The sequence below is a fragment of the Lycium ferocissimum genome, chromosome 10 (assembly GCF_029784015.1).
Source record: "Lycium ferocissimum isolate CSIRO_LF1 chromosome 10, AGI_CSIRO_Lferr_CH_V1, whole genome shotgun sequence".
In the NCBI taxonomy this organism is placed as follows: Eukaryota; Viridiplantae; Streptophyta; class Magnoliopsida; order Solanales; family Solanaceae; genus Lycium; species Lycium ferocissimum.
The window spans coordinates 48,776,915-48,804,011 of NC_081351.1; the positions used below are offsets into that span (position 1 = coordinate 48,776,915).

General features: G+C 34.4%; 2 protein-coding genes, 1 long non-coding RNA gene and 1 other non-coding gene across 13 annotated transcripts; 2 read left to right on the forward strand and 2 right to left on the reverse strand.

Annotated features, from left to right (window-relative positions):
• Positions 1-818: 818 nt before the first annotated feature.
• LOC132034162 (uncharacterized) lies at positions 819-5,304 on the reverse strand. 7 transcript variants are annotated; one of them, XR_009408969.1, is made up of 6 exons: positions 5,166-5,304; positions 4,453-4,618; positions 3,340-3,559; positions 3,176-3,247; positions 1,477-2,625; positions 819-1,285 (listed from the first exon to the last, which is right to left on the reverse strand). It is a non-coding gene; the product is annotated as an uncharacterized LOC132034162 (long non-coding RNA). The 7 variants fall into 7 exon arrangements; XR_009408970.1 differs by having other exon boundaries at positions 3,176-3,252; XR_009408974.1 differs by having other exon boundaries at positions 5,171-5,303.
• Positions 5,305-7,325: 2,021 nt separating this feature from the next.
• LOC132035560 (protein CYSTEINE-RICH TRANSMEMBRANE MODULE 13-like) lies at positions 7,326-10,668 on the reverse strand (the record flags this gene model as incomplete). The annotated part of the gene is made up of 2 exons (XM_059425860.1): positions 7,326-7,720; positions 10,478-10,668. Coding segments are annotated over 2 exons (249 nt in total), but the record flags the coding sequence as incomplete, so codon positions are not given.
• A 6,439-nt stretch (positions 10,669-17,107) lies between these two features.
• Positions 17,108-26,162, forward strand: LOC132034163 (uncharacterized). 4 transcript variants are annotated; one of them, XR_009408977.1, is made up of 4 exons: positions 17,108-18,534; positions 18,893-19,515; positions 21,042-21,115; positions 25,907-26,162. XR_009408977.1 is itself a non-coding variant. In XM_059424433.1 (3 exons), the coding sequence occupies exons 1-2, from the start codon at positions 17,211-17,213 to the stop codon at positions 19,480-19,482; spliced, it is 1,914 nt and encodes a 637-aa protein (XP_059280416.1). In that variant the 5' UTR covers positions 17,108-17,210; the 3' UTR covers positions 19,483-19,515; positions 25,907-26,162. The 4 variants fall into 4 exon arrangements, 3 of the variants coding, with proteins under 3 accessions (XP_059280416.1, XP_059280418.1, XP_059280417.1); XM_059424433.1 differs by lacking the exon at positions 21,042-21,115; XM_059424435.1 differs by lacking the exon at positions 21,042-21,115 and having other exon boundaries at positions 18,902-19,515.
• On the forward strand, positions 18,682-18,778 carry LOC132035677 (small nucleolar RNA Z103). Its single transcript, XR_009409397.1, has one exon. It is a non-coding gene; the product is annotated as a small nucleolar RNA Z103 (small nucleolar RNA).
• Positions 26,163-27,097: the final 935 nt, after the last annotated feature.

The window sequence follows — 27,097 nt, forward strand, 5'->3', positions numbered from 1 at the left end:
AATATTACCCTCAATCAATATCTAAGCATCAAAAATGCAAATCATAATCATAAATTAAGCAACTATTGCTCTTTCCCTAAGTATTTCAAATTATATACAAAATGAACTAAATATGATAAGATCTGAAAATAGTAAAAATTTATTGGGTATCCTATGTGGTCATCCCCATTTAACCTATATTCACTTTTTTCAAAAAGTTTATCTAGCACCCAAATTATAGGTAACTTTAAACAAAATTGCTTCTGTGTTGCTTTTGTCCTCCTCTTCTTCTTCGTTCAATAATATTTTTTGAACTTATAACAATTGAAATATGAAGTTGTGAAGAAGTGGTCTTGAATTTTGGATATGAAAAGTAAATTTAAATCAAGTGGTCTTGTTGAAAAAGCTTGAAGATAATGCTAAACAATCACCATTGTTGCCGAATTAGTTTGGTAGATTCATTATCGTTTTGGCAAATTGATGGTTGTGGTTTATTCTTTGTAATATATGGAACTTATATTTCAAATTTGAGCTCATTTAAGGTAAATTTGAGTGTTGAATTGCGTGTTCAATTGTAGAAATTCAAAGAACAAGTTGCTAGTTCTAGGCAAAAATTTGTTCACATGAACTTTATGCAATACTAGATAGTGGGCCTAACATTCCGGCTTAAATATACTTTTATGTGAACAATAGTGAACATCAGATACGGAAAATTTGATTGAGCACGAATGATGATGCACGAATACATATGTACCTTGACTATGAGAGTTTAGCAAAGTCAAGTTATACATGCACAGTTTGTGAATCATTTCTATATTGACATAATAGTAGAAACCTCCTGATGAAATCAAAAGAGTATTCTTGCAATAGTCCTGCATAGATTTGAGTTTGAGGCATATAAAGTCATACACACATACACACCTGATGGATATCAAAATGAAATAATCTAATAGTAAATATAGATTTACATCGTGAGACACTTTCAATCTCAAGAGTGATAACTTATATATCCCGACTCAAGTCTCAAAGAATTCAATGTTAGTGAAAGTATATGTATTAACTGCCTGATACTTCTTTCTAAAATGCTCACTGCAGTTGTATGAACCAAGAGGCCATTGTGTGCAGCAATGTAAGGTTCGAACCTGCCACTGTTTTCTTCTTTATAAAAGGCATGAAGAAGGATATATCATCGCCCCTGTGATGACTGGCTGCCGAGATCATAACCTTGTACTATAAATATGTATAAGGTTTGTTGAGTGTGATCCAATGCTTCACCATGTCATGCCTCTGCATATGTTGCGAAGTCCTGCTTACAAAACGGTAGATGAGTTCATATTAAAGTTACAACAATTTCAAGCAACCTTCATCAACTCCTAAGCAAGATTTCCCTCGCCTCTCCATTTATGTAAAACGTGAACGGATCCTGATCACCTCATTGTTAGCAGATGAACACCAGATTGAGAAATCAAATTACTAAGTTATAGAATGAGAATATACCTGTCTGCAGTTGTCTTTCCTAGAAACCATCTTCAAAATTCGAGGTTCTCAACTCTTAGTGCAGTATTCAACAACATAATTCTTTAGTCATTGTTGTATTTCCCTGCAATTGAATAATTCATTATAGCCTGTAGAATTCCCTGTTAAATAATTTCATCTCCCATTCTCTATACGCCCATAGCTGAAGTGGCTTGCTATTTACATTAAAAGGAGATGCTTGAAGTAAGTAACACTACATCAAATATAAGCAAACAAATGAACCCAATTAACTGTCATCTGGGGTAAGTTTATATCAATTCACGAAAATATGATTTTTCCTCCTTATTTATATGACATTAGAGTAATGGCAGTTCAAATGCTACCAAGTAGAATGAAGTTGTGCATGTTGTCAGTTCTACTGTACATCACTATAAAATTCTTATCACCAATTTCATTATTCATTTCCCACACAGTTATTTACAAATCCATTGAACTTAAGCCCACTGTAATTCATGCATCTTTACATTGTACATAAAGCGACTTTGATATACGTGAAAGAGTAAGAATACAAATACAAATGCTTAGAGAAGTCACAACACGCCAACTGCAAAATATTCCAATACATGGAAGCCAAATATTTACAAAATCAGCTGAACTCGTAAAAAAGTATCTAAGAACTAAAAAAGACAACCCCAAAATAGGATCAAGATTTGAGCATAGAGACATAGTAGTAGCCCAATTCGGGGCAACAAAAGAATGTATGTGCCTTCATTAAGAAAAGGAGGAATATTTTAGCTTCACGCAACTTAAAGGTGAGAGAGTAACTACTTAAAAGTGCTGGCCCAGTAAAATTCAATACATATATGTAACATATCAGTAGCCTCAGTAACCTCTCATCTAGCAATTGAGGGCAGTAATGCAGCTTTGACTTTTCCATATTCCTATTTTTGTCGTGGTCTTGGATGCTTCTTCTCTTCAGATTAGTACTGGAAAGAAAGCATGAAGACAGGAAAGAATAAAGTAGAAAATGTTTGCTTCAAGCTGCATAGCTAGAAGCAATTCCATTCACGCAGTATCATATAAAAGGGCCTGATATAATAGCATTGATCTTATATCATTTTCCATGCCCCATTCCTTAGCCAAATTTTTATTGAATGCATCAAAAACGACCTGGAGAGAGAGAGAGAGAGAGAGAGAGAGAGTACACGAACAAAAAAGAAAATTAGATGGAAGAATTATTTTCAAGATTGCATATCGTTTGAGTGCCCCGACAATGCAAAAAATTCTTTACACTTCCAGTGTATACAACTTAAAAATCTATTGCCAAAAGAAACAAATACCTATATCAGGCCCATTTTGACTCAATAGAGCTGAAAAGGAATTAATAAAGTCCCCAGCTTTCATAACCAAGAATCTGGAAAGAGGAAATCTTTAATAAATTGTGTTCATTCTTTACCTGAGTTCTGCTTAAATGGTGCTTTATTATATGTTTTTCATTTTCAATTCAGAAACCTACATTTCAAGGAAAACCAAATCATAGAACTTGAACTTCATACAGAGTACTCTTATTTCAATTTTTCCTGCTGAGTGAAAAAAACTTACACTACGAAAGAACACTATGCTAAAAACCAAAAAGATAGCTACTGAACTGGACAAGATTGCAAGGCCTACACTTGGAACCAAATTCCAAAAGAAAGACAAAACAATTAGTATCACTTACGTCTGATGTTAATCCTTTGATTAGAAGTGGAACCTCTAATAACTTTTAGCAAAACTGAGCCTCAATTTTAGCCTATCCTACAGCAGAAATTTTTACCGGATGAGCAGAAAACACATTAAGTTAATTTCAAGAATCACGAAGCATATGACAATTGAAAAGCTCACCTTCTAAAGTAAATGTTTTACATCACCATTGACCATCAACTGTTGCAGGTAGCGGTGGCGCTGTACGATGAGCGCCACATGGAGGGACGAACCACACCCTTCCTCTCAATTTCATCTCTTCGTTTCTCACTGAAAATTCTTTCCGTTTGAATAGTGTGCCAGTTGCATCGGTAAGATGCAGTGACATGTTCTAAAATTTGATTTACCTTCCATCAGCATCCTATTCCATTTACATGATGTCAACATAAACCATATCAATTGAATTGAACACAACATTTCACTTGTTGGACCATTTGCCTTTCCCTAGGAAAAATGTCTTAGTGGGAGAGTTCAACAAAACGCAAAAACTTTGTAGAACTTTAAGTGATTAACTGCATTAGGGGTGACAGTCTGACAATTAAAAGTTTTATCATGTGCAGAAGCCGGGATAATAACGTGACTTATTCTCCACAATTGAACTCTTCATATATTACTTAGTCCATTTAAACTTAATATTTCCTAAGATAGTTATGAAATTCCTGAGAAGTCTTGGCCTAACAGCTTCTTTTATACCATTTTCACCTCTATTCTGGACTCCCTGAATTAGCACTAAAATCCAACAATCAAATTAGCTAAATTAATAATAGAGCAAAAGAAAGCAAAAAATAATTACAGATAAGTTCATGATAGAAATTCAATATTATTTGCAAATCAGGTAGAGACAGACTATTACTTCACACTGATTTTTAACATAAAACACATTGCAAGTATAAAAGCTACCACTCTGATAGTGGAATCATTTTCATGGTGAACTATTTTCTAGCTTGTAGTTGCAAAATATTTGAAAATTATTTCCACTCCATTCATATTCTGTAATGCTTACTCCTATAACATGTGAATATCATTTCCATAATTTACTGTTTGTGATTATTAATGCTTGAATTTCATTTACTATATGTTCAACCAAATGAATGACGGGGGAAATAATATCCTTAAGAAAAAAATATTTTACACGCACACACTCTGTCAAGCCATATTGATAGGGCTCTGTGTGTGTGCCTATAGGAATATATCTCAATCAAAAGCTATGTAAAACTCAAAGTACATAATTAGACATTCAATGTTCGTCGATACCTGATTAGTGTTCTGCAATCAAGTCCGCATCACCTTGGCAACAATTGTCTTATTTTGATTGTCTTTCTTCGATTTCCATGTCCCAGTCTTCTTTTTCTTTGTACGTAGATTAGGATCAGTGTTTGTTCTACTGCTTTAGATTTATCCTCGACTCCATACTTTGTCCCTGTATGCATGGGAACTGTCTCGATAAATCAAACAATACAGAGGGAAGTAGATTGACTATAGATACAAAGGGAAGTAGATTGACTATAAATGGTTAAGAACAATGCGAAGATACAAAAACAAAAAATAAGAAAACATTGATAAATCTCGGAGAAACTTACCAATCAACAAAATGACAGCAGAAATCAAGTTTAGTGATCTAATCAGTGTCCAATACTATGTAAAGAGCTTGATTGATTGCTAAGAAGAGGTTAACACACTTGCTGGATCTTCCTTTCATTGAGAAATTTCATCAAACACATTGGTTGCATCATGGCTTTTTCCTTGTTAATATTTTTGTTTCCATATTCTGTAGCCAGCGGTAGCAGCTAGGGTATTGCAGAATTCAAACTGACAAAAGAGGAAAACTAAATATCAAAACCAGACAGGCTATGTCTTAACTAAAGAAAAATAAAGTGCAAGTATAATTTCATGGCAAAATGAAGATTGTAAATCAAACAATCTAGATTCTAAATCAATAATATCTACAAAAAGAAAAAGAATCAGACCTTACATGGTCCTCAAGAAGGAAGAAGTCGAAGGCAAATAAGCTTGGGGGGGGAGAAAGAAAGACAAATGATGAATGATAAATAAAGAAAAATAGCTAAACATTAAAATTACACTTTTACCCCCGTTCGTCCCATGTTCGTCCTCCAAACTCTCATTTCTAATATAGTAGAAATGTTTGAAGTGTAGTCAAATATATGCCTTATCTCATGCTGAAACGTACGAGGTGCATCTAAATATATGTCTGAAATTTGGTCTTGCAAAGGTCGCAACTTTAGTAAAAAATGTTTGAAGTTAGGTCTTGCCAAGATCACAACTTCAGTAAAAAATGTTTGAAATTGGCCTTGACAAGCCATTATATGTTTGAAGTATTAAGCTTTGCCAAGGCCGCAACTTTAGTAAAAAAAATGTTTGAAGTTTGTGTTGCCAACTCCACAACTTTGGTAATAAGTATCTGATGTTGGCTTGGACAAAAATGTTTGACATTTGACTTTAACGAGGCCACACTTCAGGCAAAAAATGTCTAAAGTTTTCCAAATTTCAAACATAAGTTTTTACAACTTCAGTTCCATTTTCTGACGTGGTTCCAAAGTGGTATATTTGCAAAAAGAATCAACTTTAGGTACAACATAAATAACGGCGCCAAAATTGGGTATTTGCACACTTCGTCCTAAATTTATAGGCTCATTTTGATTATAAACTTGGGCCAAGTGATATTACTACTATATATAAGGGAGGATAACAAAATTCGTTTTTTTGCACGGATTGCCCTTCTTTTGGGGTGGTCTTTAATTTTTGCCCCTCAAATTGCTGGTCTTTAATTTTTGCCCTCGCTTAAAAAGGTGGCCGAAAATACCTCGAGGTTCTGGGTTCGAACCCCGCTCAGTCAAAAACAATCGCAAGGCAAGGCTTTTGCAAAAGTTCATCTTTATACGGCGGACTTTGGTTTATATATAACTAAAAGTCTATCGGGAGACGTAAAGATACTTTACCTTATAAAAAGACTTTCCTTAAGGCATAACTAAAAGTTTGCATCCTCATATTTAAAAGTTATTATATCCGCAAACTTTAGTTATACCTTAACGTCGCAAAGTCTTGTCTCGATTTTTTTTTTATGACTAAATCGGGGTTCGAACTCAAAACTTCGGAATAATTTAAGTGAAGGACAAAAATTAAAGACCGCCCCCGACGAAGGCCAATCATGCAAGTTGCCCAATAAAGTTTAGCAGTCTCACAAGGGCAACATATGTTTCAAATTGTTAATGCGCTAAAGTTACCACACATGGCTGATGAAGCCCCTTTTCCTTCAAATTCATTTTCTTTAACACTGGGCCTTTGTAATTGGTCCATGATCTTTTTGTTCAAAAAGATTATTTTTTTTTCTTTTTTACCGTATAAAAGATTGACACCTTTCTCTATTTAAATAATTTAATTTTATGAGATTATTTTTTTATACAAATATATAAGGTTTGTTTTAGATACACATTTTAAAAGTCTTTCTTTATTTCTTAAATTTTATATCAAGTCAAATTAAGACAATTTTTTTTCGGGACAGAGGGAGTATTACTTTCTGTGGATCAATTTTGCCCCTTATTAGGTTATATTCTATATTATATGTCCTTCTGCGTTTTGATAAATTTAAGCAATTTTGGAGCCAAACTTCTATTTTCAATTGAGATAGTTATTAGGTCGTACTATATATTAAACATGTTTTACATCATGTTGTAGAGAGAAGGCGGAGACTCTATCACTAAAATTTTAAAAAAAAAAAAAAAAAAAAAAAAAAAAAAAAAAAATCACTTCCTTCAAATAGATTATTAAAACCTGTGTCATTAGCTCTTTGCAAGCTTTCATGAAAACAAATTTTGCTATTCTTAAAAAAAATAAAAAATGGAAATGACACGTATTATGAACTTGCAATGCGTGGTGATCGAGTCGATTACATTTCGATTTTGATTATTGAAGGGAGAACTACTGGGATGGTCAATAAAAACATTAAGCAGGTGTCCACGGTCCCCAAAAAGAAATAAGCTTTTCATCTTCCAAACTGTTTTGCTCAGCAGAAGAATTATGACATTTTATATTATATGAAAGAACAAGAAATTTCAAACAACTATATTAACTTGGGAATCGAAGAATTAGGAATAAAGACCCTAACAATGTAAACGAAATTTCAAACAGCATCTCAATATTCAGCTAGTAATATAAAAGATCGTCAAGTATCAAAATCTTAAAACTACATCAAATTTCAAGCAATCATACAGTATTTAATTCCTAAAATATAACTAGCTGGCGTTTGTCCTCCCATCATTTATCAACATGCCTTCAAAAATACATAATCAAAAGCAAGAAGACCTTCATACAGAGTTTGCAGTTCAAAGTCGTCCAATATGAACATTATTTATTATAATCATATTAAAGTTCGAGAAATAAAATAAATAGATAGCAAGTTACGTTTGACAGGTACATGATATATGGGTAGGTGGAAAATCCAACCAACTAGAAGCAGCAGCAACAACACTCTTCCAAAATACAGCAACAACAGAGAGCAGCCAAACTGCAAAATGCAATCAATTTTTATAAGTAATAAATAGAATAAATAAGATACCAACAATAAAAAGTAGTAAAAATATGATTCGGATTCTTTTTGGACAGAGGTAACGTTGTCTATGTAAATAAATATAGTTCAGTTGTTCAACAGTAGGTAAATAAATATAGTTCAGTTTTCATAAACAGAGATAAAAAAATTGAGGAGTGGAGTTGATTTCTCGGAAGGTCACTCAACTATAGTAATGGTAACATAAAAGTCATTCAATTCATTTTAGTCAACTTTTACTGATGTGACATTTTTTTAAAAAGTTAAATCTTTATTTAATTTAAATTCATCCATTTTTACCATTTAGTAATCCGTACCACTAAACCGACCCGCTATTCGAATTTTTATAACAAAACACTAAGGACTGAAATTTTACTAATAATTTTTTACTAATAACGTGGCTAGATTCTCTTCCCTACTCAAGCCTTGAAATTTTGCCTCAAGTTCATCCGATTATTATGACACTACTGCTAGGCTATTTGCAAGTAATAACAGTTCTTCGAGGAGATTTATGAATTATATTCACAAATTATTACGTAAATCAACTGAGTCTAGTTATGCCTTTGTTCTTCTTTCATTTATGATGTATTCAGAATAAAATTCCCTTGAGACAGAGTCGACTAAACTCGGTATATTATGTATATAATTCTTAAAATATATCTAATATTAACTGAAGGAACACATGGTCAAACTAGACTGATTGGAGCACTGGTTAAACGCTAGGTTTAATCCCTTAAGGTCTGGATCGAACCCAAATAAATGCACTTCCTTTTATTTTATTTTTAATTTTATTTAAAATGGTTAACACATCCTCTTAAAATCCTGGATTCGCCTATGCCTTGAGCAAGCAGCTTGAATTTTACAAAGAATACCATAAGAAGTTGGTAGTGATTGCCGGAAAAGTAAATGCAACAACAATAATCAACGTTTCAATTCACTTATTAATGCAGGAGCCAAAAGTAGTGATTTTGTTCAAAATTACTATATTAATCCTCTGCTCTACAAAATTTACACTAATGATCAGTTCTTAGACATCCTCATCAAGTTCTACACTAAATTCGTTGGATAGCAGGTCAGGTTAGTTGAGCGGGTTACTAAATGGTAAAAATGGGTGAGTTTATATAAAATAAGGATTTAACTTTTTAAAAAAATGTCACGTCAACAAAGTTGACTAAACAGAGTTGAATGACTTTTATGTTACAAAGATAAAAGTTGAGTGACTTTTCAGTTACAAAACAAGGTTAAATGATTATTGTGTTACAATTACTATAGTTGAGTGACCTTCCGAGAAATCAACCCGAGAAAGAGTGTCATTGTTGCTTTTGGTTGACTTGAAAAATATTGAATTTATTAAGAGATCACTTAAAAAATTATATCATATAGTTCGACTTGTACTTAGTTATATTCACATATTCATCATTCCAATTATGCATTATTTGAAAATTTTCAAATGTAAAAATGTACTATCTCTTTATTAATTTTAGACATACTTAATTTTCTAATTCAGCGAGACAGAGTTCTTTATAACTTGAGTGAATTCCTTTACCACTATAAGCAAGTTTTAAAAATCTAACTCTTTGAATGTTATATGTAGATAGAAACTTGCGTAGAATTTACCTTTTTGATGTCCCTTGAATTTATTATTCACCTGTGGAAGGATAGGCTTTATCTCTTCCACATGTAATTTGTTTTTGTATATTTCTTTTAACAATAACAAAGAGATTGCACCCCCCCCCCACCTCCCCCTCCTCCCCAAAACCCACCCCTCTTTTTTTTTTTTTTTTTTAATTGGGGCAGGGGAAGGGAAAATATTTAAAGTTTGATTGAAAATTTCAGAAGTCTTCATTTTTTTCTTAAACTTTATGCCTAATCAAATAATATTGGGACGGATGAAATACTGTATTATATTCTTCGAAGAATGGAAAGAAAAAAGAGAGAGCGAATGATTTGACAGTCAATTCTACTCGTATAAAACCTAACAATTGTGGCAAAAGTTCTAAGCGAAAATCTCTTAGGGACATTTAAATTTCTTTATGTGATTGTCATTGTTTATTTTCTTGTGGTATTAAAGCATTGGTTTTCCTTAATCAAATTGGTGATCGGGCATTTCAATTTCTTTATGTGATTGTCATTGTTTATTTCCTTAATGAATTTCTTTTATCTATTATTCACTCGTTAAAAATGGTACGATTTTAAGCAGTATAATAGCACTTCAGTTTTGAACCAACTGAACTTGAGAAGATTACTTAGAACACTTACTATAATCTTAGAAATTAAAGTAATGGCCAAAAAGTCAATTGATTCAAGATCAAGTAGTGGAGAGATAGAGATTGCCATGACCAAATGAAAGTATGCTTAGAATAAGATAACACATACCAATCAACGTTTCGTGAATAGATGTCATACTCATCCGTTGGATTTTCTATGACGCGTTATTTATTTAGTCAAATTAAGAAAAAGAAAAAAGACAATTTTTTATATTACAGGACCTTTTAACTTCAGATTTTCTATTTCACTTTTAATAACATATTCCTATATCAATTAATTTGATGTCATAAGATGTTTAAAACTACAAGATATTCTAAGGGTACTTTTGTCATGTATAAAAAAGTATTTATTAAGTTAATTTTGTGTTCAGTCAAACACACATCATTATAAAAATAGATAGGGGTGGGGTGGGGGGTGGGGAAGGGGGGTTGTTGTTGACATATGACATACCAGCCTTTGAGGAATGAGGAACAACCGCTATGTTCATGGTGGTGGTGGTAGATATGTTGAGGAGGTGGTGGAGAGTATTGATCATCATTGAAGTAACCTTGATAATAATTAGGGGGTGGGGGTCCTCCTGGTGGTGGAGGACCATAGTAACCACTTTGTGGTGGTGCTGATGGTGCACCATACCCTAACAATCAATGTCAACATAAGTCTTCATCAACATTTAGCTGGTAGAGAAAATCCTAGTAGTAATTCTTTTCTAACCTCTTAAAGTAATTTAAAAATCTCAGTTTTGACTGGTGAAAAGGCCAAGAACATGCTAGCTGGGAGAAACTATATACAGACATTTCTGCTCAAAGGACATTGAAATTTATTATTTCTACAAAGAAATGAAAGGAATATAGGAAACTTGCCTGGTGGAGGATATGAACTCATTGGTCTCTGATAGTACTTTGAACACAGAAATTTAGGTGCGGAGCAAAAATAAAGTTGAGAAGTAGAGTTGCAGCTAATAAGGCGGAGAAACAAACATAAGAGGCAACTGTTGTAAGAGAGCCGAGAAAGTCTTAGGCACGTATGAATACATTAAACTATACTTCATTGAGATCCAATCTAGTGGCACGTTTAATGTGTACTCACATAATTCTATTGTCTGACTAGGGTGCGTTTACCGTTTAGTATGACGAAAATGTTTTTCAAAAATAAATGGTTTTCTTATTTACTTTTTGATGCTTGATAAGTATGCCGGAAATATTATTCCTAAAATATTTATAAATAATCTATGCGGAGTGAAAATGGACGAGTAGGGTGGAGGTGGCGGTGGAGTGTGTTGAAGGGTAGGGGGGAGACGATCAATGTGAAATGCAGTTTACCAAACTGTTTTCTCTACTTTTATGAGAGAAGTCATTTTCCTCATTAAATTTTTAAGGAACTTGATTTTTTTTAGATAAATTATTTTTAAATAAACAATCAAATATGGTGATATTGAACAATATTCACCTAACACTTCCTAAATTACCATTTTGGATTTCTTATTAGTAGATTTCCAATGCTCATGAGAAAGGAAATGTGTGTGTGAGAGAGAGAATTCAGCTTAATGAGTTAAATAGGATTACACTTCAAAAAAGATATGGGGGAGATATGAATCACATGATCACTGGAAGCTGCAGAGACAGTTGACCAAGCAAAATATAATCAACTACCGTTGCCGCTAAAGGTGGAGAAAACAAAATGAGGCAATCAATATAGGAGGAATTAAAAGTGTTAGGCACATTATATTAGAGTGCAATAATTTCACATCAGATCCAACTGGTATATTTAACGTGTATTCACATGCTGAATATTTTGTTTTTGGTCCGATAAGTGATAACTCACCGTTCTACATTTTTTTTTTAATTTTTATTCTGGCTTGGTGGTGTCTATTGCAGAGGAAACGTGTATAATTTTGCAAAATAAAATAAGCTATGCACATGCTATAAATTATGGATAAAATTATCATGTACTTATTTTTATATCTATTTTATAAGATCAATTAAATTTTACTTGTGATTTTTCTTATTTGAACTATGTGACAAGTTCTACTGCCTTAATCTTTAAGATTTTAAAATCAATTCAAATTTTATCTTATATAAATAATTTTTTTATTTGAACTACGTAATATAACAATAATTCCTTCCAAAAATTTAGTAATCCAAAGTGTTAGGTTTCAAATTCAACGAAAGGGAACCTAACCTAATAGAGGAAATAGGGATTTTCCTTGATACGAAAGAGCTAGATCAATAGTTTATCTAGGATCAATTCCTACTCAAGTTTTTAGTAATGGCAACCAAGGTATCCAAAGAAATCATCCAAGCGTGAATACCTTTGTTTAAGAGAATATTTTTGGTGCAGAAAATTTCTAATTCATGATCAGACAATAGTTTTATTCACCTAAAGCTTAAAGAATGTAAAATTACCATATCAAGTCAATGAATATTACGTGTCAACAAGAATTCCTAGGTGTGGACTGGTGTCAACAATTCATCATGGAGGAAAAGAATCACTAAGTCGAGATTACTAACTAATACTATTCTAATAAATTAGCTCCTTCTTACCAAAAAGGAGCTATTCCTACACATATTCTTGTTGCTATGAGCCCTCTTAAGGGCACCCTGCTCCTCGGAAAAACCTTGCTATCCTATTTTGGAGGATGGAGTTGGTACTAGGAATATGCAGGGTGTTTGTAACACTCTTGCTATCAAGAGGTGGTGGAATTTTAGGACAAGTGAGAATTTTTGGTATGATTTTCTCAAGGCTAAGTGGTGTTAGAAGGCATCATGTTGCTAAGAAATGAAGGTCAAGCCAGTCCCATGATTGGCAAAAAATGATGAGCATCAAACAGAAGGCTAGAAGAGCATTATATGGATTGTTAATAAGGGTGATATTACTTTTTGATGGGACAATTGCACTGGCTATAGCCCGTTGTCCAATTACGTTCATAATGTCCCTAAATCTGGTAAACTAAAGGTGGATGAATTCAAATAAGATGGGCATTGAACTATTGAGAAACTCAATGAACTTATTCCAGCTAATCTGATTCGACATTTTAATTTTATCAGTGTTGGTGATTCTAATCTAAATGATATTCCCATTTGGAATGATACTAATGATGATAATTTCACTAACATGTCAGCATGGAATGTTATCAGGAACACAAGGGAGAAGGATGACTTGATGAAGCAATGCTGGTACAAGCAAACCCCTTCAAAATTTCATTTTCGGCTTGGAGAATCATTAAAGAAAAATTGTCATTTGATGAAGTGCTGAATACATTTAGAAAGCATATTGTTTGTAAATGTTGTTGCTGCAAGTCTCCACAAATAGAGACGATCTAACATGTTTTTCATTGAAAGTGAAGGAGCCAAAATACTTCTGGAGCTTTTCTGGGGGGCCTATGGCCATCAGATATCATACCTCTCCAGTTTGGACCTTTCTTGATAACTAGTGAAAGCTAAGGGTCAATAATAGTGTCCATGAACTGATGATTCAAGTGATCCCTGTCTTGGTATTGTGAGAATTATTTAAAAGCAGATGCTCCTGTAAGTATGGAGATTAGAGGAACTTTTTGTACAGCAAATGGTCCGTCAAACTTATTGGAATGTCTGATCAGGGGGTAATGGTTACATTTGAGCAAAAATAAAGGGTGATAGGTCGTTCGTAAAGTTAAAGTGTGAAAATAATTTTAAGAGGCAACTTATGTATTTTCCCAACTCGGAATTATGCCTGCCCAAATCAAGCTTCTAGCAGTTTCTATCAAAACTAGTGAAGTTGTGGAGGAATGCCCGTGAGCACAGGCCCAACATTAGACATTTATAGGTAATGGTTAATATAGGGATAACAGTTGACAACAATGGCTACAACAGAAACTGGTAAAGATATAAGTCTCCTCATGAATTGCATCTAGATGAATGAAGCAAAACATACATTATTAGGCGCTGCTAAGAAGCAAACTAAACACGTCACAGACCTTGGTTAAAGATAACATCAACAAATTAATTCTTACACTTGTTTATATAAGTCATTCTTATTTAAGTGAACAAAACAGAGAGTTCCATTATGTAGAAATCATCGAAAAGAACTACAAATGAGTTAAAAAGTGTCACAATCTATCTGATCCATATTTTGAAAACAAAGCTCAAACTTGCATCAAATACCACTCACTTAAATCCATAAGCAACTCTCAAACTTCATAAAATCCAACTCATCATTGTGCATAAAATGATTAAGTGAAATCTACCAAAAGAAAAGGTCATATCAATGTTACTAATGCCACCAGAAAGCACAAATGAAAAACACACAGAGTTACCAAAATATAAGCGCAAACTGCCACATGAATGTCTTTTTTTAAGGGAAAAAACTCTACTGAAGTTACCACATTCTAATAAGATTGAAGTCGTTGATCTAGAAAATAAAGGAAGAAGAAGCAGAATTACTTAACAACCAGTAATTTCAGGTTTGATCTCATAAGTGATGGCACAAGAAATATTGCATAAAATGGGAAAAGGTAGAGAGTAATGTAAGCATGATGTTAAGAAAAGCTTTTTTTAATAATTTCATTAAGGCTACGTTATATATATGTAGAACGGTCGTCATTGTCCTCAACTGTAGATGGTCTAATTAATACTTTGACGAAGTTAGAATTTTCACATTCAGTTCAGCATCCACGTATGACAACACAACCTGTTCATACATGAAGTTGAAACAAATATAAAGCTTTCTTCAGAATTCATAACCCTCTAAAATTGCTTCTTTGACCGCTCTAAACTTTTTCCCCTTTGCTCCTCTAACTGGAGTGGAAACCAGTGAGTTTCGCCTCATCATCAATATTTAATCAAGGTCATAGATTTTCTAAATCTTAATTCTTATGTTTTTTATTTAAATTACTACTCCTACTAATTTTTTTTTTTTTTTTTTGATAAGTTACTATCCTATTACCTTAAGGATATAAAGTATTCTGAAACTGTAGTTCAATTCTTAGGAATTAAAGAGAATCAGTGAACCCCTAGTAGTTTATGAACTTAGGTTGCAATAACTTTTTTTTTGACAGTTTCCTCTCTAACACTATCCGTTTACCTCTCTGACAGAAAATGACTACTCTAGGTTTAAACTACAAAATCCTAGGAGAAATTGAGAGTTAACTTATTATTTATATCACCATATACACTTTTATCTCTATTTTCAAACCATCAAAATGTGTGATAATGTTGATATTGTTAGAAAGCACGAAAAAAAAAAAAAGAAGCTAAGTAAAGCTTTAAGATACATTTCTGACATTTGACTTTGCATTTGAATTAAAGAGGAATCCATAATGCTGGGAAGTGAGAAATATTATTACCAGAGGGGGAGGCTTGTCAAATTAGAATCAAGTCTCCTATAGAGAGGGAGAGAGCCCAACTCCTCTTTATATTTTTAGCTATTGGTGATTCTACCTCTTGTTTGAATACGGAAAAGCTCAAATATCCATCCATTATCGAAATGGTACTCATTTATTTACAAATCGATAGTTTGGCTCATTTGTCATCAATTTATAGAAAATGGCTCATGTATGCTATGTCTAGGAAATAGGCTCGTTTTATTGAACTTATCGATAGTTTAACTCATTTATCGTCCTTTATTATCAAAATGACTCGTCCATGCTATATTTACGGTTTTACAATACCATATATGACACGTAGCTTGGCCCAGATTATGATTGTGGGTGGGTAAAATGTATGGATCGGATTTTTATTAATTTGTGATTTAAAATTGGGTTAGTTTAATTAAACGACGTGAACCTCATTGGAGCCACGTGTCATATACGGTATTGTAAAATCGGCGTTAATGAAAAAGGGCATGGATGAGTCATTTTGGTAATAGGCGATGGTATAAATAAATCAAACTATTAATGAGTGGCATAAATGGCATTCTTATAGTTCGATGGCATAAATGAGCAATTTCATATGTTCGATGGTATAAATAAAAGCTGTATAGTGGCATAAATGAGCCATTTTCGATAGTTGGATGGCATATTTGAGCCTTTTCCAGGTTTGAATATTCAGATTCTATAATTGCTTCTTGCATCTCTTTTTAGTTTGTATTATATTCTCGTTTTTGTTTGGTGAAAGCATATATGACCAAAGTCAAATCACATTGAATGAAGTGGAAAGAAATAGATTTAAACCAAGAGAGAAAACTGAATATATCAGAAGAAACTGAATATAAATTGGAAGCGAAAACCGGACAAACTACTTTTTTCAACTTGTATAATAGAAGAATAGCATCAATAAATAGAATAGAATAAAAGAACGAATCCCTCCATAAACCACTGTTACAGTCCATCCAACAGAAATCTAACATTTTGAAAGAGTGCAGAACATATAAAAGCAACTCAATGAAATAGAGAGATTCAACATTGAAAAGTGAAGAAGAAAGAGAAGCACAAATGGAAATCGAGAAACCCACCAAAATAATATAATTCGACTTTGAAATTGAGAGTTGGTTGAAGGGAGAGTTTTAAACAAGCGTATTTATAGGCATTTTACTAGTTTACCCTTAAATATTTTGCAATCCCTTAAATACGCCTGTTCATATAACATCTGCCAATATACAAAACGACCAAAAATTCTATTAAAGTACTCCCCGTCTCAAATTATTTATCGTGCTTCTAAACATAGTTATCTCAAATTTTTCATTATTTCAGAAATTCAAGAAAAAAATCATTATTATTTTTTCATTTTACCTTTAGTAATAATTATTCTTGCAGCCTACAAGCACCCTAATTATGGTCATACAATAAACATTAAATCAAGAGAGTTTATATTTTAAAATATAAATAAAAATAAAATAATCAAAATTCATCTTAATTAATAATATTTTCATAAAAGCTAATAAAAGAGAAACAATTTATACAATATAATTTGAGAATTAGCTAAATTCGATTGGTTCAACTACGTGAAGCTTTATATCTTGTTGGTGAAGGTTAAGTTCGCGATATAATTCATACCATTTCCTTTCCCTTACGTAATAAAAACAATTTTTTTTTTTTAAAAAAGACAAGGGTAGCAGATTTTTTTTTTTTTTTTTTGATTAAAAAAAAGTTTCCTTTTACTGGTCTCCAATTTCGTGACCACCTTCATCCATGAACTAGCCGTCGCTGCTCACTCCCAAAACCCTAAACCACAAACCACAAACCACAAACTCCCTCCCAAACCCTTAAAAAATGGGAATGAACCTATTTGACGGTGACGATGACGACATTGAGAAGCTCGACAATATCGAAATCAACGAGGAATTTGCTCGTCGCTACGAACACAACAAGAAAAGAGAAGACTTACAAAAACTCGAAGAGTTGAAGAAGAAAGGCGTCATTGATGACGAAAGCAACACGTCATCTGAAGATGAAGATGAAGAAGAAGAAGAAGAAGTTGAGGATTTGAACGGTTCAAGTAATTTAAAGTTCTTTGATGGTTTACTTAAGATTAAAAAAGGTGATCCTGTTGTTTTGAATAATAAACATGCTAAATTATTCGATTCTGATGATGAAACTGAAACTGAAACAAATCCTGAGAAAAATAAAGAAAATAAGAAAAAGAAAAAGCCAATGTATTTGAAGGATGTTGTATCTAAGCATTTAATAGAGGAAGGTCCCGAATTCGGAAACGATGAGGAGGAGGAGGAGGAAAAAGAGGAGAAGAAAGTGAAAACGTATAACGAGGAGCAAGACGAGTTAAGAAAGGAGTTTTTAAATGCTGTTAAGGAGGATGAGGAAGAGGATGAGGACTTGTTTAAGGTGAAAGAGACTGAGAAAGATGACAATGTGGAGGAGGGCGATACGGAGTTTGTTAAGAAATTGGATGAGTTTTTCGGGGAAGATGACAAGTTAGACGAGGAGACGGTGTTTTTGAAGGATTTTTTTAGGAAGGAGATGTGGAAGGAAGATAAGAAAGGGAAAAGGGATGATGTAGAGGACGTGGAGTTGATTTCGGAGGATGAGGAGGAGATTGAGAGACAAGAGGATTATGAGAGAGAGTTTAATTTTAGGTATGAGGAAAATGCGGGTGATCGAGTGTGGGGACATTCGAGGAAAGTGGAGGGATCGGTTAGGAAGAAGACGAATGCTAGAAAGTTGCAGAGGGATAGAAAGGAAGAGAGGATAGCGCAGGCGGAGGAAGAGAGGAAAGAGGAGTTGAAACGGTTGAAGAATTTGAAGAAGAAGGAGATGAAGGAGAAGCTCGAGAAAATTAAGGAGACTGCCGGGATAGGTGATGACGAGGATTGTTTGTTGGATGTGGATGATTTGGAGGAGGAATTTGATCCGGACGAGTACGATAGAAAGATGAAGAAGGCTTTCGGTGATGCTTATTATGATGCGGATGATATCGATCCTGAATTTGGAAGTGATGAGGATGAAGACGTTGAGAAGCCGGATTTTGACAAGGAAGATGAGTTACTTGGACTCCCTAAGGGATGGGATAATGTGGACGAGCCTCGTGATGGGTTTTTATCAACTAGGGAAAGACTTCTCAAAACTATAGAGAATGAAGGTACAGAAGATATTCTGATCCATATACTTTAAATGCCTTTTTAATTAAATTTTGTTAGAGTTACCCTATATATTGGGAAAATTAAATCTTTTGTGGATTAGATTCTTAACCCAAAAAAAGAAGGATGATTTTTGATTGAATTTGTCTATGTATGTGATGATTATGTCCCCAGGTGATTGAAGCTGAAATTACTGACTGTATTTTCCCCTTTGAGGGAAAATCCAAGCTAGATATTCTGATCCATAAACTTTGATGCATTTTTCTTAAATTTCGTTACTGTTATTATTGATTCAAAAATTATTCTTTTTCTGGTTTAAGCGTGAACTTAACAATATTGATTGAATTTCATTTATAATAGGGAATGAAGGTGATCACGATCAAACATCAGATGTCAATAAAGGAAGTGCAGATGAAGAAGAAGAAGGAGGTAAGCGGAAGAAGAAACGGAAGCGGAGTAACACAGTAATGAAGGCTGTTAGAGAAGAGCTAATGGAGGAGTATTATAAGTTGGACTATGAAGATACTATTGGGGACTTAAAGACAAGATTTAAGTATAGGCCTGTCAAAGCTAATAGATTCGGTCTTGCTCCAGCGGAGATGCTAATGATAGAGGATAAGGAGTTCAATCAGTATGTCTCTTTGAAGAAGATAGCACCATATAGAGAAAAGGAATGGAAGGTACCCCGTATTAAAGCGTACGAACTGAAACAGGATCTTAAAGGAGGAGTATCACATGTGCCAAAATCTGACAAGAAGAAGGCAAAGTTTGGTAATAAGGAAAAAATTGAAAGTGAGACAGATGATAGGAAAAGGAAACAAGAGGAATCCAATGGAGATACAAGCAAACGAAGTAGGAAGCGAAAGAAACAAGCTGAGCATAATCTATCTACATCAAGGCTTAATGCATATTCTGCCAACCCATCAGTGTCAAACAGCAAAAAGAAGTAGCAGGCAGTTAATGGGAGCAGCTTTGTATTACAGGTAATTCGTTAAGAATTTATTTTCAGCCTGTTTGTTTTCAAAGTGGTTTGTTTGAATCATATTATTTGTTACAGATTGTTTGTGGGTTATGGCGAGAAAAAGCTCAAAATGATCCTTTAAGTTTGAACTTTGAATAACAGAGTACTCAAGTGAACTGTTTCCCATTAAATTGAAATCAAATTTTTGTTCACTCTAAATTCTAATTGGATAAGCACGTTCACTCTAATCCTTTAAGTATGAACTTTGAATCAAAACAGTTCGTCTAATACAACCTGCTGGACCAATTGTCCTTTCAGTTTCCATAACTGGTGCACTTTTGATCCTGGATTAATATTTCTCTGTAGAAATAACAGAGTACTCAAGTGAACTGTTTCCCGTTAAATCGAAATCAAATTTTTATTCACTCTAAATTCTAATTGGAAAATCACGTTAGCCATAATGAATCAGTCCCTTAAATCAGAACTCCCAATCGAGCAATCTTGTGGAATAATTTTTTCGATAGACAAAGTGTTCTCACCTATATCTCTCAGGTGCAGTTGCTCACCTGATATTGTGCTCTAATATATCTTACTAGTACAGTTTATTAGGAATGCAGTGTAATTTTCTAAAGATGGACATTTATGGTATACTGCATTTCTAATTCTAGGTCAGTTTTGGCGCATGTAAAGAATGTTGCATGTGCAGTTTAGGTAAATGCAGTATTTGTTTTTAACAGCTGTTCATTTATGTCGAGACTGAAATACTACTATTAAGTTTTGGTGCATGTTTAGGTACCCAAAATACTGTTGTTTTGGTGCATATTCTGGTATAGTTCTGCTGCTATTTTGATCTGATGATAGGTGCAGTCTTGCTCTAAAAAATGGTGCAATTTTAGTGATGTTTGGCTCTGCAAATTTGGGCATTCTTGGGATCACTTAGCTCCCTAGATGTGTTACATTTCTGATGTAGTATGTTAGTGTAGGATTGTCCTATTCAACTGATTTTTCTGGCATCAGAGGTGGTGCAAAACTGTTCTAGAAAGAGTAGGATGAAAAAGGTGATAAGGAACCGATTTTAAAGTTAGGGAAGGTGTGCAGGTTATGCGGCTGTTAGTTTTACTCTGGAAATTGAAGCAAGACTAAAAGTGCACCACCAACAGAAACTTAAAGGACTATTTGTGCACTGCGCTATATTAAAGGGATGATTTTGATTCGCAGCCAAAAGATAGAGGACCATTTTGAGCCTTTTCTCGGTTATGGTTGTCTAAATATGCTATAGGTATGAACATTGTAGCTAATATTCTAAATGGTATCTTTTGAGGATCAACCACACCATGACTGTTTTATGCAATTTGTCAACAGTTGAAACAAACAAACTTCTTATTTATGACTTCATTCATTTACTTTGTTTATATCTAGGTGTTGTGTTCAATTGGTGAGTGAATTTAACATATCAAATGACTCTTGAGAAAGAAGAGAAGTGATTAATTCTTATAAAACAATGTAGGTTCTTTTCCTATTCATGCTGTATCCCTAAAGCATTTACAGTTTGTTGTCTCTGTTTTATATTTGACCCGGCGTTGTCTATTGGCATTCCAAGCTGTTGAAAACCTGTATCTAAGGTGCTTTAACCCATTTCCCTTTCCTTTCTAGTTGCTAATCTATAACTTGATCAGTTGTCCTCTTTAAGCTGTTGATCTGAATGATAAAGTTTTCTCTTGATCTGTTTTCGGCTTCTGCCAAATAAAAGCTCTACCATTTTTATAAAAACAATAAACAAATACAAGCTCCGCCAAGCAACAAAAGCCTTTCATGTGGTTATAAAGTTGGAGTAAAGATTTATCCCAATTAGTAGCCGTGATGATTCAGTGCGTGGGGTTATTACTTATTGCATAATTAGATCCTGTAACTGTAAAACATTTGGAGTAGGACATATCATTGCTGCTGACTTTTCCATCCATAGCTCATTTCTCGGGCATGTCACCATTTAAGCTGTTTGTTATATACCTGGGCGGCTGTGCCCCAGGGGGGGAGGGAGAAAATAATCAAAATATTGCTGCAGTAATTGGTTAGTTATATTTCCTACCAGGTCGCTATTGTTGGCAGTACAAAAATTGGATAGTCTGATAAATCAATCAACACATTCAATCCCAAATTAGTTGATCTGACTATATGAATAATGGGTCCATTATGTAGGCGGTATATTTAATTGATGAAAAATGTTACAGACTTCCATTTAAGTTTGTGTTGCCTTTAGGCAACTGATAAAAGGTGAGGATTTTACTTTATGCACTTCTTTTATCTGTTAAGTGGCAGATCGACTACAGAGTACCATCAGCCAGCAGCTCTTTCTTAATGCAAGAACTTCACTCAGATATCGATTATGTTGAGAGTTCCATTTATCGCAAGTTAGAACCTCTTACAGCTGTTAAGATATTATGCTCTACTCTTTAAGGAAGAACTATCAATAAGAAAATGGTCTATCTTTACATTCTTGTCTTCACTGATTTTTACATTATCCTTTGGCCGCTCCTCCATGAGCTGGGCTACCTGTGCATAATTCCCTTTCTTGTTGTTTGGACCTGTGTTTTTGCTTTGGTTATCACACTATTTCGTTGTTGTTACTGTTCTTTTTTCTGTATGGCATGTACTGCTTTCCATATTGCATTATTTCGTTGTTGTTACTGCTTTCATTTCTGTTTTCCCTTTTTCAAACTGCTTTGAGATGCTTTACTTGAACCGAGGCCTATCAGAAACAACCTCTCTATCTCTATGAGGTAGTGGTAAGGTCTGCGTACACTCTACCCTCCCCAGACCCCACTTGTGGGATTACACTGGGTATGTTGTTGTTGTTGTATTGTATTTGTGTTATGTGGAAAAAAGTGTGTCAGGCTATATTTTAGTTGAAAGTTTCAAGTACATTTGTTTCATGGTGCTTTGTTTTGGAAAATTAATAAGGCAGTTAGGAAGTTTGAATGTCATTAGTTACCCAACAGAATGGGAGAAGGGGAAAAGTATATTTGTACGTTGTATGTATATTAGAGGTGAGTAGCAATTTACTTTATCAGAAAAAAGAGTTGGGTGACACAGCACTTTATTAAAAAATGAGGTGGGTAATGAATTGAGACGAATGAATTATTATTTGGGTAAGTAGATTTGCCTCAATTCATTTACTTTACTATAGGGTCGATTTTCTTTCTGTGCAACTCTCATGGACTAAGGGCTTCACTCTGGCATTGATTGCAATTATGAAGCAAATTGCTGATTTACAACTTTAGATATCTGGTGGTTCATGTTGTAGCTTTTAAAGATGCAGATACAATTCATGTATGCACCTTAGTTTGGAAAAATATCTGAATTGCTGAAGTCTGCTGTCAGGCTTGAGGACATGTATCCATTTTGGAGGGGGACGGCAAAGAAAATATATGATTAATATCTTCTGTGTCCTCAAGCATACACGTGCCTTTTTGAGGGACTTGTTTGTTGAGTAGTAGGAGGTGTTTTAACAGGAAGCTCATGTTTCTTGGACTTTTGCAAATTCAATCTGCTTCTTTTAATAACTCCTACAAAGACTCTTGAGAGGAAACATGTAGGTGGATTACTCATCCATTCTCCAAAAGAAAAAAAAATAGGTGGGTTACTCATCTTGATCCTAAAACAAAAGGGTTTTGCTATGTACATTGCACCTATTTCATGGGAGTAGAGAAGACAAGTAGGCTTAGGTGAGAGTTCTTCAAAAATACCAGACCCTCTTGCAGCAGATAATCTGTATCTTTCTCCGAGAAGTCTGGCCACGATTAATGATTTTGTGAAGAACATCATTAGGCTGGAAAACGTACTTAGCCTACATTCCAGTCTAGTTATTTATCAGAGAGACAAAAGGGTGTAGATCATTTTGGTAGGAATGTGACATGAAGGGCTTGTTATGATGAATTCTTAGTATGGGTACTGCAAATGTGCCGAAAAACTTAGTATGAGAAGTCCATATGGCATCCTTCCCTCACCCAAGAATGTGGTCTAGCGGTTGATAATTGGAATGAGAATTGTCAGAATCATCCCATAGGGATTAAGTGTATGGGCTATTGGGCTATAGTCTCCTTATATATTCTTGAACTATCATTACCATTGGAGCTTAGCTTTTGGAGTTGAGTTAGGTCGACCATCTATTTTCTTAACATAGTACCAAAGCAAACCTGTCTAATGTTGGGCTACCAATATTAGGTCATCCATGTTATGTTCCTTCAAACTCAATATGTGCACCCTTAAGCGTGTTGGAGAGTGCTATGCATCCCATATGGGTTAATTGTATAATTTCCTAATATAGTCTTGGACATTCCTTGCTACTTGAGTTAGTTTTTGGGTCTGACTTGATAATGTTTGTTCTTTTGAAAGAAACCATGAGAGACCAATGCTCGAACCCTAGCAGAGACTAAAATAGTTAAGGTTGACTTTTTCCCATCTGCTGGAGTCTTGTTGGTAGAGTTACGTATCCACCTATTGGAATAGTGGAGGTGCGCGCAACCTGACTATCAACTTTGTAAAAAAAGAAGGCATTCTTCCTGTATTCAATTTTCATACGGGAGTCCCTAAGTGTATGACTACGATGTTTATTTGGCTGGCGTCCCAAAAAATGGACTATTTTGATCATGACGAATTTCAAGTGATTCCGTATAAATGTTTTGATTAGAATGAGGGAGAGGAAGAGAGGGTTGTCTAAATAAATCCCATGTCATCAGATGGAATTGCTTGGGGGATTTAGGTCTGTTCATTCCATATCCTGTAAGTGACCAACCTCCCCGATTGATATGTTCGGATGACCTTTAGTTATTTCCAAGAAATGTCACTGTTGGGGAAAAGAAAAAAAAATATGAACCACATGCACCACTTCTTTATTGCATATAAATGTTTTGATTAGAATGAGGAGAGGAAGAGAGGGTTGTCTAAATAAATCAAGAGTTCAATGATAATTCATGTCATCAGATGGAATTGCTTGGGTTGTAGATTTAGGTCTGTTCATTCCATATCCTGTAAGTGACCAACCATCCTTCATACCAATTGATATGTTCAGATGACAGATGCTTTAGTTGGGATTTCTTGTTGTTGTTGTTGTTGTTGAGCTCTGAAAATTTATTTCTGTCAGATTGATGATTGGCTGGATATTCTTTAAATCCTTTGAACTTACTTGGGTTATAGATTCTGATCTCTTCATGGTTATCAGTTTCAACAAAAAAAGAAGATTCTGATCTCTTCATTACGAATCCCATATATGTTCAGATGATGGATGCTTTAGTAATTTCTTTTCCTTGAGCTAATTTTTTGTGAGATTGATGATTGGCTGGTTAAATTTTAAATGCTTTGAACTTTGATTGTAGATTTGTTCTCTTCATTGCATACGTAAGTGATTAGCCATCCTTCATACCAATTGGTGTGTTCAGATGGGAGATGATTTAGTTATTTCATTTCCTTGAGCTCTTAAGAAAATTTGTCAGATAGATGATTGGCTAGATATATTTTAAATCCTTTGAATGTGCAATGATTAATATGTAGTGAGCTTAGATTTTAAGAATGTTGCATCCTAGTCCCGAGTAGATCGACTCTGCTGATGCATTATTTATTTCATTTCTTTGAGCTCTTAGGAAAATTTGTCAGATTGATGATTGGTTAGATATATTTTAAATCCTTTTGTAATTGTTATTTAGTGAGCTTATATTCTAAGAAATGTTGCATCCTAGTCCTGATTCGATGACTCGCTGTTATCCCCATGGGAGAAATACCTCAAGTTCCCTATACGGCCTGTAAGTGCCCACTACAGACCGTATTTTGTCAAGTGCAGAAGTCCGCCGTCATCAGTCTTCTTCATGAGCTATTCTTTGTGCCTCGTCATCAGTCACGCATTAATCTTGCCCTGGTTTCGCTGAAACGTTTTTATCTTTGCTAGCTGCCTCCCAGAGGGTTACTGGCTGGAAACTAAGAGCGTCTGATATATGGATGGTTTTCATTTTATGTTGATCTTATAATTGGGTCGTTCACTTAGGGTCTTGGGCTCAGATCTTTTGTGATGACCGGACATAATTCTGCAAAAGCTCATTCTGGTTGTGGTTGTTCGGTTCCATCTTCTTCTGACTTTTCTTTTGGGGGGAGGTTGGTGGGGTAGGTTTATTAGGATTCAAGTAGAGCTGCGGATTAGATGGCTCTTTCAGTCAGTACAGGAGTCTCTTAAATTCTCGTACTTCAATGTGTTGACTTCTGTTTTTCCGCATTTGCTTGCATGTGTTGTCAGAAAAAAGAAAAAGAGGTGTGATGTAATTACTCAGAAAATTAGTTCTCCAGTTTTAGCATCCGTGCATATTGAGATCTTTAATAAATATCGATGGAAGCTTGGTCTTACTAACATTAGGTTTAAATGTATGCAGGTTGTTCGTCTTGGTGATCAATGAAATCTCGCGGCGATAAATATTGTCTACTGGGAAGGTCCAGTGTGGAATAGAGTTTTGCAGATCTGGCTAGATGATTGTATTTTAAATTGAATCTGTTAGAAATTGGCTTTGGTGAACAGTGAAATTGTCATAGTTATGGATCTTCCAGGGTGGATGAGCCATTACAATTGAGTTAATATAAACTTCTTTAATTGAGATTAAAGGATGTCCTTTTTTTTGTAGGGTTTCTCAACCGTGACTTCATTTCATTTTTCTTTTTCTTTAGTATAATTGTTTTAGAAACTTTATGAAGATTATTGACTTGAGGAATGTAGAATAATTTCATGTAGCAATTAAAATTGTGCGAGGAGTTATATCAGGTGAACAATTGCTAAAGACATTTAGTGAGTTGATCAAAGTAATTACTTTTGAATGTGTAGTGAAAGTTTGGATGTATTATTGAGTAAAATTAATCTTGCCTTAAGCGGAGAGTCTATCGGAAACAACCTCTCTACCTCCCAAGGTAGTGGTAAGGTCTTCGTATACTCCACCCTTTCCAGACCCCACTTGTGTGGACTACACTAGGTATGCCATTGTTGTTGTATTGAGTAAAATTTATATGGCGCATAATCCCAGTGAGCGAAATCTATGTGCATCTTTGCTTCCACAGTAATGCTCAGAAAATTGGCATTCTGTTGTGTTTGGAGCAAAGGAGCCTGGTATCTCCTTTTGGTGCATTTCCTTTTGTTCTGCTTTTGCATGTTTGAAAGAAGCGTTAGTGTGCCAATCAAACTGCACAAATAGTTTTTGCCTATGTCATGAAGTCAACCATGGCAATATGTTCTAGATCTCGTGAGTTTTCTCATCACCCCAGGGCAGTAGCAGTATACATAAGGAGATGCAAAAGGACGCTAAAATGTCATAATTCCAATTTAAACCCGTGACTAAAGATAAATAGTGAACCCCTTTTATCATTACAATATAAATTTTCCTTATATCAAGGGGATTCGATAAAGTTCATATTATTCGCTATTTGCACAGTATAATTTTGCGACGAAAAAGATTCAGTTCAACACCCTTATTGGAATATTATTCCTTAAGAATCTCGCCTTTATTGGAGTATAAGAATCTCCTATAAAACCATTCAACGATCTTCGAATTGGTTTGAGTTGATGTTGTCAAATTGAT

Coding starts and splice junctions, on each gene's coding strand:
- LOC132034163 (XM_059424433.1), top strand. CDS start 17,211: ATGGGAATGAACCTATTTGACGGTGACGATGACGACATTGAGAAGCTC. Junction 18,535..18,892: donor CAAAACTATAGAGAATGAAG/GTACAGAAGATA, acceptor CATTTATAATAG/GGAATGAAGGTGATCACGAT.